Here is a 20,085-nt window from a genome sequence, read left to right as displayed (position 1 = left end):
CGAAGTTCCTCGGAACTTGAACATTCCCAAAACACTCAGGGTAAAAGTGGATCTCATCCATCTAAAGAATATCCAAGGGGCCATGTGCATAATGTCCTTAAATTTCCTATCTGAGATGCTTCTTCACAAATCGAAATTAAAAAAACACACACACATACGCTTAACTTTCATTTTTCATTTACAGCACACACACACACAGTTTAAATTGAATTCAATTTTATAAGCTTGTTTTATTTAGAGAACCTCAATGTGGACGCTGTGATGCATTAAGTCCAAACTCAGATCAGAGACACCCTATAACTAATGCAATAGATGGAACAAATTCATGGTGGCAAAGTCCTACTCTACAAAATGGAAAGAATTATGAATGGGTGACAATAACGTTGGACTTGAGGCAGGTATGCAACTGTTATTCTTTCATCAGCTTGATATATTTTATAAAAAAAATCATCCTATAATTCCAGTTTATCCAGTAATTTGACATTTATGGTCATGCTGTTATTTATTCCAGATTTTCCAAATAGCCTATATTATTGTAAAGACTGCAATATCACCTCGTCCAGGAAACTGGATTCTAGAACATTCGAGAGATGGACTTTCTTATAAACCATGGCAATATTATGCCTTGAGTGACGCTGAATGTTGGGAAGTGTATGGAATACCCCCAACTGTCGGAAAACCTCGATATAGGAGTGATGATGAAATAATCTGTACATCTCATTATTCAAAACTTAATCCTTTGGAAGACGCTGAGGTGATGAAAGATTTACGTTGAACTTATGGCATTCTATTCTTAACCCATATCCTAATGGTTATGTACTCTCCCTTTTTTATAACAAAAGTTGCTTGAACTTTTTTGAATAGAAACACTTTCCTTATTCTTAATCAGCATTATATTTTTGATTTCCTTTCATGTTGTTATCATGGAAAAGTATCCATGTGCTATATGATGAGGATTGGGGCATAAAGAAAATCGATAAAAGAAATGTATGATCATAGGCAAAGATAGACTTGTAAGTCTGTAGGGGGGCGGGGGCACAATGATGATTGCTGGGAATCATCATGACATGATGATGTCAGTTCATGTATTAGCTCCCGAGTGGCATGATGGTAAGATGCTCATCTCCCACTGTGAAGGTTGCTGTCACGGTCCTGGGTTCGAATCCGAGGGATGATATATTAATTCAGTGCTTCTCAAGCCTTTACTGCTGACAGCTCCTTTGGCCTTGCCAATTTTTATCCGTGACTCTCCAGAATAGTTTAGAAAATAATCACTTCAAAGCATTGAATGAGCACAGATCAATAGACCAATTCTTGGTGATGCCTCTAGGAGCCACAATGCACACTTTTGGCCTGTTTACATGTGCAAAATAAACAGGCCTTTTGAGAATCACTGAACTAATCGAATATCTATCTTTGACCCTAATCACAAAGATCCCTGATACCTCTTTTATCCAAGGTCGTCTTCACGCCATATTCAGGATCTGCTTATAAGTGACAAAGAACATTCTTTATCTAACTACTTACAAACTGATTCTTGTAATGAAAATTTCATTCAGATATAAGGTAAAGTGATAGTTCTTCATAGGTCATTATTATAATCCTTTCTATGATCCTAGCACTGCTCTTTCATTAGATTAGACTGGAGAAAATTTCCGTACTCTGAATAGATAAGGTATAAGTTTCTTATGCCACTTGAAATACATAAATGAGAAAAAAATTTCTGAAGTAAATTCATTAAAGTAAACAACTTAAATAAAATTCATTCTCAATGCTGCTATTTACAGATAGTTTGATATAAAATTACAGCTTAGTTATATCAACTTTCAAAGCAATTTAATATGTTTGCTTTTCTATTCAGATCCACACCTCTCTAGTCAATGGTCGTCCCGGTGCTGAGGGTCCCAGTGATACTCTTAGGGTAAGTTTCTTTTGAGTTTCTGAAATTTGATCTAGTTTCTGTTGCAGCATAATTTTTTTAATGTTGAACTCATCAATGTTTTCATTTTTAATTCTTATTGAAAAGTAATCTGGGGTAAGCTTAGTGCATTTATGTATGGTGTTACTTCACGTGCAAAGAAAAATAGGCCATACACTGACAAACACAGTCCAACTCGCTTTGAACAGCATAACTAAAAATTTTATTTGTATATCAATACAGTGATATCGCTCAATGAATGAAATGGTTAATCATTTAATGGTAATTCATGTAGCATATTTTTAAAACTGGAAACATGCACATATCTATGTCTTTATATATAAAATTAATTTTCTGTCTGCATGTGTCTGTGCTCTCTCTGTAATTTTGGCACAATCTTTGCAAAATTTTGCATATATATATATATATATATATATATATATATTTATATACCAAACAGGATCCGACATTAACAAAAGTTGAAAGTCATTTGTCCTTTGCATATATTGGTAAAGCATAAGAATAAGAAAAAAGAGACAAGAAAATGGGACTTTTCTGTGTCCTTTATTAAAAAAATGTTTTAGAGAAATGTTTGAGAGGAAAAAAACTGAGAAAAATGTTTACAAGGAGCATGTGCAATTATAAAGTTATTATGACATGAATGTCGCTCTCCACTTGTTAATACAAGATCTTGTATATAAAGTTATTATTAATACATAAGAATAGTTCAGTTTCTCTAAATAGATCTATAAGAGAAATTGGTGTTGTTGATGCTATAACAGAAGCTTCTAAATTTCCATCTCATTGCATCAATTGCACCAACTCATTTGCAAAACTATAACATTGTCAGTTGTAGTTTTTCAAATTGTTCATATATATTGTAATAAATATAGTCAAACTCATTTGATCAAAATTATACATTTTTTAAATTATAAACATTGAAAATTTACTCTCCTTGAAAGTCTCTCATTATGTTCTGTGTAGGAATTCACTACTGCAAGGTATGTGCGTTTAAGGTTACAGAAAATAAGAACATTGAATGCTGATCTTATGACTCTGCAAACTGATGATCCTCATAAGATAGACAAGTCAACAACTAGAAGGGTATTGCATTTTTATTCAGTTCATTTTTACACACTGTAATCAAGTTTTGTAATCCTTTACTATTACACTATTCATGAGAAAATAATCTAATATGGTCATCAATGATCAGCATGACCATTAGTGCCAATAATCATGTGGGTAGTGCGACGGTCTCTCATCATAAGAATCTAGATTTGAATCTCACAGTGGTAGTCAAGCATGTTAGCACTGGACCCATGGTCAACTTGAGTTGATTTTGCAACTTGAGGCACAAAAATACTAGTTTTTCTCAGATTCAAAGTAAATTTCTCCACAGAGAATGTCCAATGTGATACTTGGAAAACACAAGACTTTAGGTATTACAAGAACTAGGTATTACATTTTTACTGTGTATGTGTACCATATATGGTTGTAGTTCAAATATAACATGCTGATCTTATGACTTATACACATCTCAGAAAATATAAATGTTATGAGCATACAAATACTTATAGCACATCCAGTCATATGCCAATATCTTAAAAATTCCTGAGGGGAATGTTTACGAGATGTATGTGCAGTTTAGTGGTATCAACAAATGTGCAATTTCTATTTTTAGTGGATTAGTGTACATTAAATAATTTTGTTCATTTTATTTCAGTATTTCTACTCGGTGAAAGATATCTCCATCGGAGGACAATGTGTTTGTTTCGGTCATGCCAAAGATTGTCTTCTAAACACTGAAACAAGAGTAAGTGAATTCTGACTCTTGATTCTTGTTTACAGCTTAGCATGATTGTTGTATTTTTTCCCCCAAATTCTTTGTTTCATGTTTTCACTACTAAGCTGATAAATTCTCAGGTGATACAAAAGAATGGAATAATGTTAAAACTGTTTTTTTAATGAAAAATGATTTCATATCTTTTTGATTTCCTTAAAACAAGAGTGTTAGATAAAGTGTATTGTACATATATATTACCTAACTTTTCAAATTAATTTTTATTATTTTTTTAGTTTTACAAAACTATTGTTTTTATTAAATTTGGTTGGGGATTCATTAGCATACTTGCCAACTTCTATGGAATTTCCATAGTTTCTACAAATTTCTACTATAAAATATGGAACCATGGTGAATCGTGAAAAACTATGGAAGTCTGGTTTTTTTTTTAAACTTTTTTGTTCAAAGATTTCTTTAAATTCCATTATCTTATTGAGTACGAAGTGACGTCATGCAAAGACCTCAAAAAAAGACACGCGCAGACTGCATTTCGAAAGAATAAATATCAAATCGATAAAAAATCAACGAAAGTTTTAGGTGAGAATGTTCGAAGCTTAATGTTCAAATACAAAGGACACAACAGACAAAACGCCCAATGAGGTGACTTAATCCCAATAGGTCCCAACTAGTTGCTGATTGTCCACCAAAGATTTAGTGCATTGGTTGCTATTACAATGGTATTATAACTTAGTTGATAAACATATGGATTGGCACAAGATATTTCTCCCCAAGGACAAGTTTGACTCCCATTTTTGCTGAAGAATACTTTCAGCCTCCTATTTTGGCTTAGATTATGTATTTGTATTGTTTAGAAATTTTTAATGATTATTTAGCTTATATTTATAAAATTATCTTTTAGCTACTCCAGTGCAGATGTGAACACAACACTTGTGGTGAAACCTGTGAGCAATGTTGTCCTCTGTATCAGCAGAAACTATGGAAGCCTGGTACCAACAATGATGGTGCTGTGTGTGAAAGTATGAAACTTGTTTTTCCCCTCATGTTTTATTCATCAGTTTAAACATATTTTTTGCCTTTTTTATGCTACTGAATACTATCATAAAAAAATACTTTTTCAATATTTATAATTGATCGTTTTGGTTTTTCATCATAGCATGGGGGTAGGAAATGTTGTGTAATATCCATTGAACCCTTTGATCGTAAATAAATCAGATGGCGGTTTAAAAGTTGTCACTTACAAGAAACAATGAATTAAATTACTGAATCCTTTTGTTATCTGGTGTGAATTTTTTCCATTATCTGTCTGAAACTTATGAATGTTTCTCAAATGTTGGAATTCTAAAATATCTAAATATGCATTGAAAAAAATCTTGTTTTACTTAAAGAGTGCCAATGTTATGGACATGCTGATGCTTGCTTTTATGACCAAACTGTTGCTGACAAGAAAGCAAGTTTGAATATCTATGGTGAATATGAAGGCGGTGGAGTTTGTGTAAAATGCAGAGTAAGTTTTGAAGCAATACAAACATATCTCTGAAATTTTACTTTCATGTACGAGTTTAACCCTTTAAGCAGCAATTAGAAGTCACTAAACCCCCCCTCAAAATGCCATTTCTTTTTAATGAAGTAGGTTTTCTTCCAATTTTCAACAGATGGCAACTAAGGAGTGTAGGGAAAAGTTTTGTTTTCAACTTCGAGATGTCAATGTGAGCCTATCTCCCCACTAAAAATCTCACCACAGAGATCATCAGGCCTGCAGCGGCGCAATTATTCAATCATTACACTTCACTCATAGTTAGAAAAATTAATGGCAGTACTTACATAGCCAGCATTACACAGAAACAAACTGACACATTAGGTTTATAATGCATCCACACACATTGCAACCTGTACCAATTCGTTAGAAGTTCCACAGGAATATGGACGAGGTGCATGTCTGGTTTAGTAGTAGTCAGACAAGATTTGACTGAAATATCAGTCCCTCCCCCCCTTTTGATTTGTTACAGGATAGCAGGGGCTGTTATTGACACTTTTTTACGGATACTTAGAAGAATTATTTTGTGTAAATTATTTTTTTGAAATTATTTATTTTAATTCTAACCTTTCTGAAAAAGTTTCAAATAATAGTAATAATATACAATGGTCAAAAATCTGTACTAATAAATTCCGATTTTTTTTTTATGTTGGTGAACTTTATTTGCAAGCATGAAATGCTCAACTACATAATCAATCCACTTTTTACATATTGAGTTACATACTTTAAATTGAAATCAATTTTTTGAGAAGGATTTCAAAAAAAATTATTGTAGCTTTCATTAAGATTGCTTACAACAATGCATAGCAGCTCTGTAAAAAAAAGAATAATAAACATATATTAAGAAAATTATTGTTATAAGTATAGACAAATAAATGAATTTTGTAATGAACTTTTAATGATTGATTAGTTATTACGATAACCATCATTGCACCGTAGTTCTGCTGTAACTTTATCTCTGTATTGATGATAGTGGACAAGCAAAAAGAAAGAAGTGAAAGAGTGGGCAAAGCTTCTCTTTCGCTAGAAGAGAAGCAGCTTCTAGCGAAAAGCTAGAAGAAGCGAAAGCACTTATTTGGAACTGCATTTGCCAGCATGTGACACACTTTTTCCACTAAAAAAATTAGTAATGAAAAAAAAGAATTTGTGTAGGCCTATGCCAGTACTGTTTCATGTCTACAAAAAAGGGTGCATTTAGCACACACTTTTTCCATTAATGTAATGCATGGTCAAACACAGTTTATTTATTTCAAAACTTCTGTTTTCGCATAACAATAGATATATATAAATTTTAGTTACAGTGATTTAATAAGACCATTTCCATTCTTAAGAACTGTGATGAATTCATTTTCACAGCATCATACTACTGGAATCAATTGTGAGCAATGTGAGGATGGTTATTACAGGCCACTAGGAGTGAAACGTGAAGATCCTGATCCATGTAGACGATGTAAATGTGCAGGACCAGGTGTAACTGGATTTTGTTTCAAAGATGAGTCATATATCCATGAAGGTCTGGTAAGTATTCTGCAGAGTTTTTCTCCTTCACATTAATGGAAAGAATGTAACTTCAAAAAAATAAAACCTACATATCAGAAAACTTCTAAAGTTCTGTGCATGGCTCCTATAAGGGTGGGGCTGATGGGCTCTAGACCTGAGACAATTACCATCCTTTTTTTGTTTTTTCATCCTATAAATTTACTTTAGAAGGACCAGTGAACAGTCTTATTTGGGGGGGGGGGGTGCACTAACGATTCCACCCTAAGGTCCCTGCTCCATCATATATGAGGGGTCATGGTTTGGTGTATAACATCATTAAATAGCAAAAATAAATGTGTCCAAATTTTCTTTTTTGTCTTTACGAACTCACTAATGCTGTTAAGGGGGGATCATTCAGGTATTACATCAGCGAATTTTTAGCCATTTTTGAACAGCTCCCACCTTTGTCAGCCAAAGAAAGCTCTGCCCCCCCCCCTCCTACCGCATTTTGGGATCAGAGGTGTATTCCTAGGAAGGGGAGGTGGCTAAAATTCTCTCCCCTCCCCCAAGACTATCAATAATTTATTTTTGTTGCAGAAAAAAATATTTTTTTTTTTAAATTAACATATAAAGGTATTTTCTTACAATATTTTATTATAATCAATTTCTTTTAATTTCAATGGTATTTGAAGGCCAATAACAAAATTTCGCTTTAATAAATTCCTTGTGCTCCACACTCCCACCAAAGCCTTTTGTGCCCCCCAAAGGTTTTTACCTGTGTACCCCCTCCCCCCATTGCCATGGGGGGGGGGCTGATTCTTCAGCAATACACATAATGAGTATTATCACAACTGTCTAACCCTGCTGCAGTGAACTTTGCTATTTATGCACAGGAATCATTTTTCACATGATTACAGACTGAACACACTATATTTTTAGCTTGTCTTTTCAGTTTCAAGCATTAAGTTAAGATGCCATATTTTCATAAAGGATGGTTGGTGATGTAATCATCCAAACACCCTTCCCCCTTAACACCTAAGTCTGAAAATCCAAGAAACCGTTCCCTCTCCTCTTAATGCTGACATAACACTTGAACAGTCCCTATGTGATTCTAACATACAAAATATTATGTAAAAAATCTTATTTCTCTATTTTCTAACTTGTTATGGCTTTTCTCAAATTTATACAGTATCCTGGTGACTGTATCTGCAAAGAAGGATTTGCTGGCAGTAAATGTGATCATTGTGCTCCAGGATTCAAACATTATCCAGTATGTGAGCCCTGTCCATGTAATCGGGCTGGGACAGAAGGAGGAACTACTTGTGAAGGCCAATGTATTTGTAAGGTTAGTATTAGATATATATCTAATTTTATACAATTAGTACCATTGCTGTTTACATATAAATTTGTGTCTGAAAATTAAGAAAAGTAAAAAGTAATATTTTGAATGTTCTATCCTGCTGGTCTATATAAAGTTGATAGTAATTTCATCGAAAAAATATCTTCATCATGCTGAAACTTCTTAACAGCTGAAATCATTCTTAACTTTTTTTAATTCTAGTAATCAATTTTGTTATTGGTAGTAAGGGAACCTAACAAAAAGATTGTAGTCAACAATAATTTTTATGCATTATTTGATTCGTGAAGCAGCATGGCAGCTGTGTTGTTAGCGCAGTTGAACCTTGTTATGATGAATTCAAAACACTGAAAATATTTTGCACTATCCAAATTTTGTATTAACTGACAAAACACAAAACAGTGATTTGATCATGTAAAAAGACTTGAAGCAGAATATGTACTAAGTAAATAATGTTCATGGTGTATAAACGCAATATTTGATTGTGATCAAGTATATAAATAAACTTTCGCATAATAAAAAGAGAAAACACACAACAACAACCTAATGCTTGCTGTAATATTCATGTACCTTTTTTAAAAAACCATTGCATGTGTGCATGCATGAATTCAATGGGCACTAAAAATAGGGATATATTTTTTTTGCAAATTTCAGGCCAATGTTGAAGGAGTTGGATGTGATCAATGTAAACATGGTCATTACAACTTAGATGTAGAAAATCCAGATGGCTGCACTCCTTGCTACTGTTCAGGTATAACAGACAAATGCCAGCCTAGTGATTGGGGAACCAAGTTGGTGAGAAAACAAATTATGTAATAATTCATTGCTTGTTCAAAAAAATATTATTACTGCATATTATTATATACACTTTTACTGTCGTGAGACTGGTTTGTTTTACCCTACTGTTGACAGGCCAGGATTCTCTGGATTGATATGATGTGATGAATCTTCTTGTTGTATGTCGTACTGATCCCTGGGGTCAGCGGCTTTAGCTTTGTAGCTATAGCTAAAAACCACATGACAGACATTAACAGGAGTGGCACCCACCCCCTCGAATCTGGCTCTGCTGGCTCTCAACTCAGGATCTATTTCCATTTCGTCCAGTCAGATCTGTACTGCGTAGGATGGTGGCGTACGATTTACTGAATATACCTGTATGGAACCTTTACAGAATATATGAATATATCTGTATGGGATATACATTTTATATATGTACAGTATAAAAAAGGTCTGGGTCGGGTGTGTGATGAATATTATTATATACAATAGACACTCAATATAACCCCCACATCCCCTTCGAAAATGGTCATCGTATTGAGAGGGTCATTATATCAAAAGTAAAACATGTATGATAATCATTCTATGAAAATATTCGGGACTTATTTTACCTTTCTTTGTATTAGAATGGTTGCTAATTAATGATAATAATATGCTGATACCCGGTTTGTCTTTGTCAGAAAACTTTCCTGACGCTGGTACAACAGAAATGGCGACATGGCCGGAAAAAAAAATTGCTACCACAGGGAATCCCCCATCGAGGGGTTAGCGCACCAGCCTCTCGATGAGTATAAAAAAAAGACTGCCGTTTGGAATCGACAATAAATTATAGATCCTGGTCTAATTAGCCCTCGTGTGCAGAAAGTGACGGTGGTGTGACAAAAATGATCAAATAATATGCTGCCCCCTTAATGAGGGGTCATTATAACAAGTGCTGACTGTATAGTGTAAATTTTTTTAGCATTTTATTTTACCTTTCTAGGTTCTGTATTACAAGCTTACCTCTACTATGACATACATGTCAAATAACTTGAGTAAATGTAATTTCACTCATTTCCCATCTTTTACAGCAAAAATATGCTGTATTTTCTAAAATAAGCATCGTAAGAGCATATGTGCTATAGTGGGGGGGAAAACATATATTTGTGGACATAATACAAGCATTACATCTTTGTATTTGCCACCTTTTTTAGAAAATTAATCTAATCTTCATGTAAATACTGTTCTCTTCCATGAATCTAATACCTTCATGTAAATACTATTCTCTTATGTTCTTCAGTCAGATATATTTAAAATAAAATATTTGCAAAATATTCAGAACAAATTCTGAATGACTGAATGCCATTTAATTAGTTGATACAGTAGTTCTTGATTTTAGTATTCGTTTAAATATATATTTCAAAAGTTTTACTTGACCCGCTGTTGAGAACTTTTAATAAAAATTAGACTTTAGATAATGTCCTTGATTATATCATGCTTCTCCTTTGCCTCCCAACCATAGGCGGAGATTGACTTGGAAGTCTGGGGGGGGGGCAAGGTCATTATTGCTGGGGGGGGGCACAATGATGATGATGTCAGCTCATATATACATATATACATTAGATCAGTCGACTCCACCTTCGACGCTGGGCCCCCCCCGGTATCTCCGCCCATGCTCCCAACATACATGGATTACTGAAAAATTTAACATTGTTTACAAAAAGTTCATAATCAATTTTTTATAAACAATGTTTTTAAAATTAAAATGTTTGTTTTAAATTTTTAATGAAAATCAACTTAACACTTTAGATAACACAGTTAAATTAATGCATAACAAAATTTGTGGGTATCTGTGACAAGGTCTCAAAGAGAATGGCATGGTATTTATGGGAAAATTTACCCTAGTATTCACATACTTTGAAATGATTATACCAGATATTTGATTCCTACTCGAAACGCAAAAGTTCCCTGCATGTCTTTCAGCTAAAAATTAACATTTTTGAATGAAGCATCAAATTTTGCAGCATTTTCGTCATTTATCAACACTTTAATTAACTTCTGAAAACTCTTATTTTAATTTAATTACAGTCAAATAATTTTGGTAGAAACAATTACAATTCTAAAATGACATTATAGGAAAGATCTTGACATTCAATTTTCGATGAAATTATGCTTAAAATATTTTCTCAAGAGATAGTTTATTCATTTCATGATTTTTGTCGCAGATAAGTTCCATAAAGGGATGGACTGTCAGTGATTTCTATGGTCATCATGTTGCCGAACCAGAGGCAGAAGATGGTGCTCTGACAATAACAGATGAAGCTATGCTCGGCTTTGATATATATTATTGGGTGGCTCCCCGTGATTATCTCGGCAAAAAAGTTAGTTTTATTTGTCATAAATTTATGCATATACACTACACACCTATCACATTAAGCTGTGTGTACTGTTTATACATATACAGTACACACTGCTTAATATGATCAGATCGGTACCCAAAGTTTCTGTTAACAATAAGTGATTGATGACTATATCCGAAACAAATCTGGAAGCAAATACAATGGCTATACATCCTTTTTGGTTGAACAGGACATATGAAAATGGGGCAGCTCTGTCTTTCTTTTTCTACAATACTAATTGTAAAACCAATTTGGTCTTGTCTGTTTGTTTTTTTTTTCTCTTTTGCATGTTGTTCTAAAACAATATTCCCCCCCCCCCCTTAAAGCTAAATTCCTACATTTTATTTTTATTCAGCCATTGTGAGAAGTTAGAATGGAACTGCTTAATGTTTCATGAATTATGGTATGTACATTTTTTAATGTAAGGTACTTTCTATAGATCCCTTAAGAAAGTCTTTCAGGAGAAAACTGTGAATCTAGCCAACTGAAAGAAACTGACCAAAAGCTGGAAGTTTTTTTTAATTATTTTTTTTAATATTACATTTTTTTGTCTTCACTGTAGGGAGTTCATTGGAAAATCAGCCCACACGCACATGGGTCATAGCTCCGTGACTGCAACCAAATTAGGACATTGTAAACTGATTATGGAAATGTTTGTCAATGGTGGGGGAGGGGTGGAGAGAAACTGCACCTTCTGCGATTCCAATAAGCTGAGATAGGCCCCAAAGCGCTTAAATCCCTTGTTATGCTATTGAAGGAAATCTTAATAAAATTATTCTTGTTATTAGACTTTCTGATGAAGAATTTGTCTGTTATTTACAAAACCGTGTGTGAATGTTTCGTAACTTGATTCATTTTAGTCAAGAGAATATTGGAATTAGTATTAAGATGAAATTAATTTTTGTTGTTCTGCATGTCAGTCTATAAAAATTATTTTACTCGACATGACTTTTTAGACCAAGGTACCATATAAAAAATTAAATTTCACAACTTCTCAAGAAATAATTTTTTTGTAACAGCTTCTAAAATCATGTCCGACAGCATTTGAAATTTTATTCGCAATTAAAGTTTTCTCTAAGACATGATTACAGAATTAGCTTTCAAACAACAGTGGGAGCAAGTACCCAGTATAAATGTATATCATTTTACATACAGGGGCAGCTCTAGGACTATGCAACCCATGTGGCTACAGGAGTCTATATCAGAAGTAGTATAGGGGTGTGGCTGCTATATGAGTGGTGCTAAAGCAGGGATGATAGGAAAAAGTTTAGAATAAACATTTTTTTCTGCGAAATTCATATTATGAATATATTGAATAGAACAATTCTCTGATGAAAACTAATTTTTGATGCATTTTATCTAGCTGGGTATACAGTTTCAAGTTTTCAGGATGGCTTTTAATGATGCTGCTTATACTCCGGATGAGTGTAGAAATTATGATTACAATCACTTGAATATCAAGTGAATTTTTTTTTTATCATAATACATTATATTTGTGGACTTTTTTAAATATATTTATTGTATGTTTTTCAGATGTATTCATATGGAGGAGAATTAAGGTATGTTCTAGGCTATTCAGTGATAGGTGATGATGATGGTGATTTGGAACAGAATTTATCACCTGGCATAGTTGTAGAAGTAAGAGGACATACATTTATTGTTCATCTTAACTTTAAATCTGATGTTTTTCCTCTGTCGTAATTGTAGTCAATTTATAATGTAAGATACTGTAAATTCTCTGAGTATCCCTATTGAAAATTTTTTTCTACTACTTTTCTCCAAGTTTGTTTCACTTATAAAGTGAAATAGTTGGCTCATATTTCTTATTTTTAGGGGGATGATACTCGTATTGGGCATTACTTTGGTACTCGTCAACTAGAAGGAAATGTTTCAGTTGTGCTACCACTACAGGAGCGATTGTGGTCCTTTGTGACAGCTGCAGGCAAGAGAAGTCGTGCCGTTTCGAGAGAAACTTTTGCACGAGTGATGAATAATGTAACTCGTCTAATGATACGGGCAAAATATAATTCAGACCAGGTAGTTGGAGTGTAAGTTTAAACAATATTCAACAACTGTGACAAACTTCAACATTTCTTAATAATTTTATCAAATTAAAGTTTCATCAAATACATAAATCTGTGCAGGATGAGATAATTTTCTGATATTTTATAGTATAGTAAAATTTGTGTAATTATGAAAAGAGTAGAAAACAAATTTTGATTGTAGATTGTCTTTCATTGTTTAGTGTTAAAGTCACATCTTGTAATTTTATTCATTGGGTTATATCACAAAATTTGTGAATTCTTCTAGTCTCTACAATGTAGAAATGGAAGTTGCCAAGGCAGAATCAAAGAGCTTGAAAGTGATGTCATCTGTAGAGAAATGTAGCTGTCCCCTTGGTTATGCAGGCTTGTCATGTGAAGTATGTTTAATTCACTTTGAATTCATTCATTCCTCTAGATAAAAATCAGTCTCTCTCAGATATTAAAAAAGTGATAATGAATTTTTCTGGAAAATCAAACTTAAACAGTTTTGGTACCAAGAAGTTATCTCTAAACCTAAACTTTTTGTATGAATTCCTAATGGAAAATTGACAATAACTACCATCAAATCATACCAATGTCTTGATTTAGAACACTTTACCTTGTATCAATCTTCATCCTCTTATCAATTTTTTTTTTTAATTTTCCTATTGATGGGGGGGATGAGGTTTTTGTTTAATAGCTATCAGTACATGAATCATGTAGTAAATTTATTTTATTAATTTTGTTTCTAAAGTTTGTTTCCGCCATTTACAGATGTGTGAGCCTAAGCACAGGAGAGTGAATAATACTTTACATAATGGGGTATGTGAACCTTGCAGGTGCAATAGCCATGCAGCTTCGTGTAATCCCTTTACAGGCTTTTGCCAGGTGAGTAAAGGAATGTTTGAACATTGCATCTATAGATGAAATCAGTTTTTTCTGAATTTCCTGTAAACAATTGACAATTTTTTCTTTGCTCTTTTAATAGCTTAATATTTTGATAAACCCTGTAAATGTACAAATAATTTTATACAACCTGTGTATAATGTCTCACATTAGTCAGCCTGATAACATTATAATAAAATTCCCATGTCTGAAACATCGAGTTTTTTCTGATGAAAAATACATAAATTTGGTTATACATAACTTATATGTATAATTTATTTAAGTTATACATATTTATGTATTAAATTACATATTACTTACATACTACGTTATCAAGTTACATATTACGTTATTAAGTTACATATTACGTTATTAAGTTACATATTACGTTATTAAGTTATACATTATGTTATATTTAAGTTATACATTATGTTATATTTAAGTTATACATTATGTTATATTTAAGTTATACATTATGTTATATTTAAGTTATACATTATGTTATATTTAAGTTATACATTATGTTATATTTAAGTTATACATTATGTTATATTTAAGTTATACATTATGTTATATTTAAGTTATACATAAATTTTTCATGAAATGGTAATTACTTTGATGGAAATCCACGGAAAATCTTTACTTTTTGAAATGTCTAATTTTATAAATCAATATGTTTATTTTTGATGTGACAATTTTTTTTTTTGTTTTCCATCTTATTTCAACTAATCATTTTCTGACCTTTATTTTTTCAGGACTGTCAACACAACACAACAGGTATATTTTGTCAGAGCTGTAAGCGAGGTTTTTATGGTGACCCAAGGCAAGGGACCACAGAAGATTGTAAGCTATGTGCTTGCCCCTTAACTGACAAAGAAAACAACTTTTCTCCTACTTGTGAGCTGGTGATAAAATCTGATAGTTCCAAAGATTACATGTGTACTGATTGTGCTGAAGGTTATACTGGAAAAAAATGTGAAAGGTAATACAAGATAGCTCTTTCAGACTTTCATGCCTATTTAAGTTCACAGAATTTACACGAAATCAGAAAACAATTGAAAATTTCTTCCCTATACTCTTATCAGTTATCTTATATTCTTTCTGGCAAAACTAAATATTTGGTTTTAGTTTTTTAATATAATTGTTATTGTGTAAACAAAAGTAATAAAATTTAAAAAACTCACAAACTGCTGTCAAATAACTATAAATCAAACTCTGATGAGTGAAATATCTAAGTCTTAAGTTTTCTTTCAGCTCAAAAACCTTCAACATCATTTTAATGTTAAAATTTCTCCTTAACTTGAAGTTTTTCCCTTTTAAGTTGATGTTTTCAAGTACTAGATGAATTTTGAAGAATATAGTTTACCTTCCCAATGGAGAATTAAAGGTATGGCATACATAATTCACGAAAGTGCTTTTCCTTCATTCCTCCGCTTTTCCAAAAAAAAGAAACTAACCCATGGCAATCAACTTGGGCACTTGTGCTGGCGAATATTTTGCTCACGCTAGTCACATTAAAATGGCCATTTCCCTTTCATTTTTGAATGAATGTAGTGTTCAAATGTCATTACAAATCTTGATTATGCATACATTTTTAAAAAATGTTTAAGCGAAAGGTAGAAGTCTTGACTTGAAAGAAAAACAGCAAATTAGTGATGAAATGTAAAAGTTATTCAAATCTCACAAAGTACTCTAATACCCAATGAATGGTTTTAAAAGCAAGCCTCTTTTCAAATGGAAATGAAATGAAATTCAATATAAAATTACAGAATTTTTTTTAAAATAGAAAAAAAAATTGTCTTTTATTTTTTTATACATTTTATTTACACAAGTACTGTGTGCAACCATACTCATAACATAGCATAAATACCAGTTTTTTTAAAAATAATCTCAATCAACACTGCAATTGAATATGGTTGCATTGAATTCATCCATGTCAATATCTTTATCTCCAATAGTTTAACCTTGTTTACTAATCCAATATTCATAAATACCATTGCTATTTTAACAAATACACCCTCCTTAAAATCAAAGTTTCCAATACGTTGGACTAATAACTCGACGTTCTTCATCGACTGCTGCATATTCAACCGATCAAGATTTGACTGTATTTGTTATGTTAAAGTGATATTTTATTTTTTATTTATTTTTTTATTTTTCGTTTTCTCAGATGTGACAGTGGATATTTTGGAACTCCTGGAGTCCGTGGAGGATATTGTCAGCCTTGTAATTGCACAGAAAATGCCAATATGACAAACCCTGATTATTGCCATCATGTCACTGGCCAATGTTTGGATTGCATTGCTAATACTGGGGGATGGAACTGTAATGAATGTCTTGTTGGACATTATGGCAATGCATATCATCATGACTGCAGGCGTAAGTAGGGAATCTTAGGAACTTCAATTTAATTATTTTAAAGAAGTCTATTTTTATTTATTTTATTTATTTTTGGGTGTATGTGTGATCATGGGGGTGTTTGATGAGAGTTTTCTGAAATTATTGTTGTCAAAATTTTTTCTAGGTCTTTCTCGAGTAAACTTGTTTTGTATTAAATCAGTTAAAAATATATATGTTTATGCCAGTAAAAAGAATGTTATCACATCAAAAAAAAAAAACCCCTATAAATATGGATTAATATTACAGTGATCTCTCACTTATGTATCGGTGCAAGGGAACAAGAAAAAAAGTTGCATAAATGAGAGAGGCCTATAAGTGAATAGCATTATTTACCTATATCTTTGACCATGAGCGCAGTAAATCATCTTTTATAAGTGAAAGAAACGTCTAAGTGAGAGGGTTTATAAGTGAAAGATCACTGTAATTAATGAAATTTATTTTTCCCTAAATAAAAATTATTGAACAATATTTTAAACATTTTTTTTTATAATATGAGGAGCAATTTGTTTTCACATATATACATAGAGGGATAGGCAGCTTATTTGTTTCTTGCTGTCATTACTATTTTCATATGTACAGTATAACCTCTTTTATCTGGCCTTAATATATCCAATTCTTCACTTGATGCTGTAAGTAATCTTATTATGCTTCTACATTATGTATTTAAAAATTTGTATTCGCTAAGTTCTAATTTGCTTTATAAAAGACAGTTTACCTAATTTTTAATTGTAATTTACTTATCTTCAAATAATAGTCTTGAACAGAATTATTTAAATCCAGCACAATCTTGATTATCTGATCTTCTCTGATCAGGCAAACCTTCAACACAATACTTGTATAACATGAAAATTCTGGCAGTTGCCATTTTCACTTCAAAAAATGGGACATAAATGGCAACCCAGTATAACACGAAACAAACTTAATTCTAAAAACACAGATACGTCACAGTCATGCATATATATACACACACGCAACACAGTTTTGTGCATGTAACAAATCTTTAGAAATTCCGCTGATGTGCATGTCAAGTCAAGTAGTTGACTCTCTCTTATCTGGAAAATTTATGTCAATCAAAAGATGAGTTTCCTCAGCTATGAGTTTTTTAGTGATGAGAAAATCCCAGAAGTGTGTCTGGAATTTTTCCCACTGATAAAATGTTACTGAAGGCAAAGCTAGTGCAAATAAAAAAACAATGATTCTTTTGAGTGATGCTCTTGATGAATTGTGTGGTTAGAGTTGAAAATTGACATTACAGGGGGCTGGTATTTCATTATGAAGTATCTTAACATACTATAGTACATACATAATCACATAATTAATTTTGCAATGATTTCAAGATTATCAGTTGAATCAGATAATCTCTCAGCTGGCTTATCCTAATAAATGCCAATTAAATGAGGTTTACTGTTTATATTTATTTCATATCAATGCATATTTTTTAGTAAGAAGGAAAGGTTTGAAAATTCCAAGCATATAAAAAATGTGTAAAATATATTCAATTTTAGTTGCAAAAACATTCCACTTCAATTGCGATTCATGATTAAAAAAAAAACTTTTATGGACACTGATTTATATATTCTGTCTTGTTCTTTGATTAATCACTGTAAAGATAGGACCATCAGGCTGAGAATAGAAATGAAATAAACTGCCGAGTATTTCATGTTTTAAGACATGCTGTGAATTTGCTTTTTTTATTATGTTGCTTTTATTTTGAGCTGCTTTTTTTTTCATGGTAATTTTGCTGATAGGAAACTCAGCCTTATGATGGTAATTTTAAATTATGACAGTTTGCAGATGAGAACATCTCATTGGTTCCTTTCAGCCTGTGGGTGCAGTCCCGTTGGATCTGAAAGCTCCATCTGTGATCCAGCAACTGGAGTATGCGAATGCAAACTGAAATATACTGGGAAAAATTGTGATCGATGTATAGTAAGAGAATTTATACAACATATATATAAATATTTGCATTAAATGTACCCATATAAAATATAATGTTTTACAATACCTATTAATGCATGATACTTGAAGTCATTTAAACAGCATAATACAGTATACACAAATGAAGAGATGAAGGCCATAACAGGCGAAATGGTGGCCTCCAAGGTGGTTTAACAAGATGGCTGAAATCTGGGAAATTAAAAAAAAGCTTATCAATTTTTAAACACCAATGTTATTTATAAAGTTTATGCTCTAATAAAGCTATGCCTCCCCCCAGTATAGTTAGTTCGTATATATACACACACATTGAAACCCTGATACAATACTTTTGCGGACTAAGAGAAAATAACTTTATAGAGGGATTATCATTGTATCAATTGGCAGCTGTTTAACATTAGAGTATATACATTTCCAAACAAGACTTGAAAAAATATAGTTGTTGAGGGATTTACTATTATATCGAGTATCATTGTAGCAAGGCTTCATTGTATTTTGTAATTTCTGGTAATTAAGCCAGATCTCTCTCTCCAGAAAGATGGCTGAAATTTTTTTTTATAGAAATGCAGAGGCTTCATTCACTCATTTACGCTGCGCATAATTTTCATTCAAGAATTAAACACACATGAAATTAAATGTTGTCAACATCAATTTCTTAAACAACAGCTCTACTCCAGTATAACAGTACTCTACTTATTGTGCTTACTCACATACTATCAGTTTAAAACTTTGCATACAACTTTTGCATTAATTTTTTCTCTTTTTTTTTTCACAGGTAAGTTTCAAAGTAAAAATGTTGATATTACAGAGATTAAATTAATATAACAGAGAAATAAGCGGAATGATACAACTATAGCTGTAAGATCTATGCAATGCGAATGGTCATGTGCTCTTAAAGACATTTACTGAATGGCAAACAATCTCATTCTTGGAGAATATAAAATTTTTTTGTTTGTGGAGGAAGATATAGACAATCTTGTAGACAGATATAAACAGCCCTTAATAATATAGCTTCTTCCTGCCCCGATATCCATCAATGCATGTGTCTTTATGTCCTCTAAGTGCTTTGACAAATGTTTGTTGGACGATTCCCATTTAAGCCACAACCCAATCCTAATACAAAAAAAAATCTGAATTGAAAACTGACCACCATATGAAAATCAGTCATAAAAATGCCACTGTCCATCTTGCAACATATCATACATGAGAGATTTGAAAACTTTTAAAATGTCATTGCAATAGGTCAGTTCTCTTTGACTAAACAAAAATCTTGTTCTAGGCCAAAGCATGTATTTGCCCTGCTACCCCTCTTTTTAAAAAAACAATTTTAGTATCTCGTTCAATCTGCTATATACCCATAGTCACCCCCCCCCCCCTCCTTACTGGTCTGTTTCAGCACCTTGCTGACTAACTTATCTATAATCAAAAATTGAAAATGTTTTGAAAGCCAGTGGGCTTTTTGAATTTAGACTCAAAAGCAAAAAGTGTTGAAGCAATATAAACTGCAGCTTTTTTGTAGGAAAAAAAAACAGATGTTTGAAATTTATGTAGAAAATTACATTCAAGTAACTAGTTTTATGCCACTTTTATCGCAGTT

General features: G+C 32.3%; 1 protein-coding gene across 1 annotated transcript in view; it reads left to right on the top strand.

Moving 5' to 3' along the window:
- The window catches only part of LOC149075791 (laminin subunit alpha-1-like), a 152,767-nt gene that overhangs the window by 84,147 nt on the left and 48,535 nt on the right, over positions 1–20,085 (top strand). Inside the window, exons 3-20 of the mRNA XM_089243301.1 lie at positions 239–398; positions 512–754; positions 1,862–1,921; positions 2,903–3,022; positions 3,642–3,731; positions 4,618–4,735; positions 5,105–5,223; positions 6,610–6,771; positions 7,922–8,077; positions 8,744–8,884; positions 11,071–11,226; positions 12,778–12,882; positions 13,078–13,292; positions 13,555–13,666; positions 14,043–14,156; positions 14,909–15,135; positions 16,324–16,532; positions 18,376–18,482. Coding sequence (XP_089099427.1) covers positions 239–398; positions 512–754; positions 1,862–1,921; positions 2,903–3,022; positions 3,642–3,731; positions 4,618–4,735; positions 5,105–5,223; positions 6,610–6,771; positions 7,922–8,077; positions 8,744–8,884; positions 11,071–11,226; positions 12,778–12,882; positions 13,078–13,292; positions 13,555–13,666; positions 14,043–14,156; positions 14,909–15,135; positions 16,324–16,532; positions 18,376–18,482 — 2,614 coding nt within the window. The remainder of the gene's footprint in view (positions 1–238; positions 399–511; positions 755–1,861; positions 1,922–2,902; positions 3,023–3,641; positions 3,732–4,617; positions 4,736–5,104; positions 5,224–6,609; positions 6,772–7,921; positions 8,078–8,743; positions 8,885–11,070; positions 11,227–12,777; positions 12,883–13,077; positions 13,293–13,554; positions 13,667–14,042; positions 14,157–14,908; positions 15,136–16,323; positions 16,533–18,375; positions 18,483–20,085) is intronic.

This window comes from Pholcus phalangioides, unplaced genomic scaffold (genome assembly GCF_987345545.1).
Source record: "Pholcus phalangioides strain wild (caught in Gottingen) unplaced genomic scaffold, Ppha-v1.0 ptg000015l_1, whole genome shotgun sequence".
Taxonomy (NCBI): domain Eukaryota; kingdom Metazoa; phylum Arthropoda; class Arachnida; order Araneae; family Pholcidae; genus Pholcus; species Pholcus phalangioides.
The sequence above is the reverse complement of the archived record's forward strand: the minus strand, read 5'-3'. Positions and strand labels throughout refer to the sequence as shown.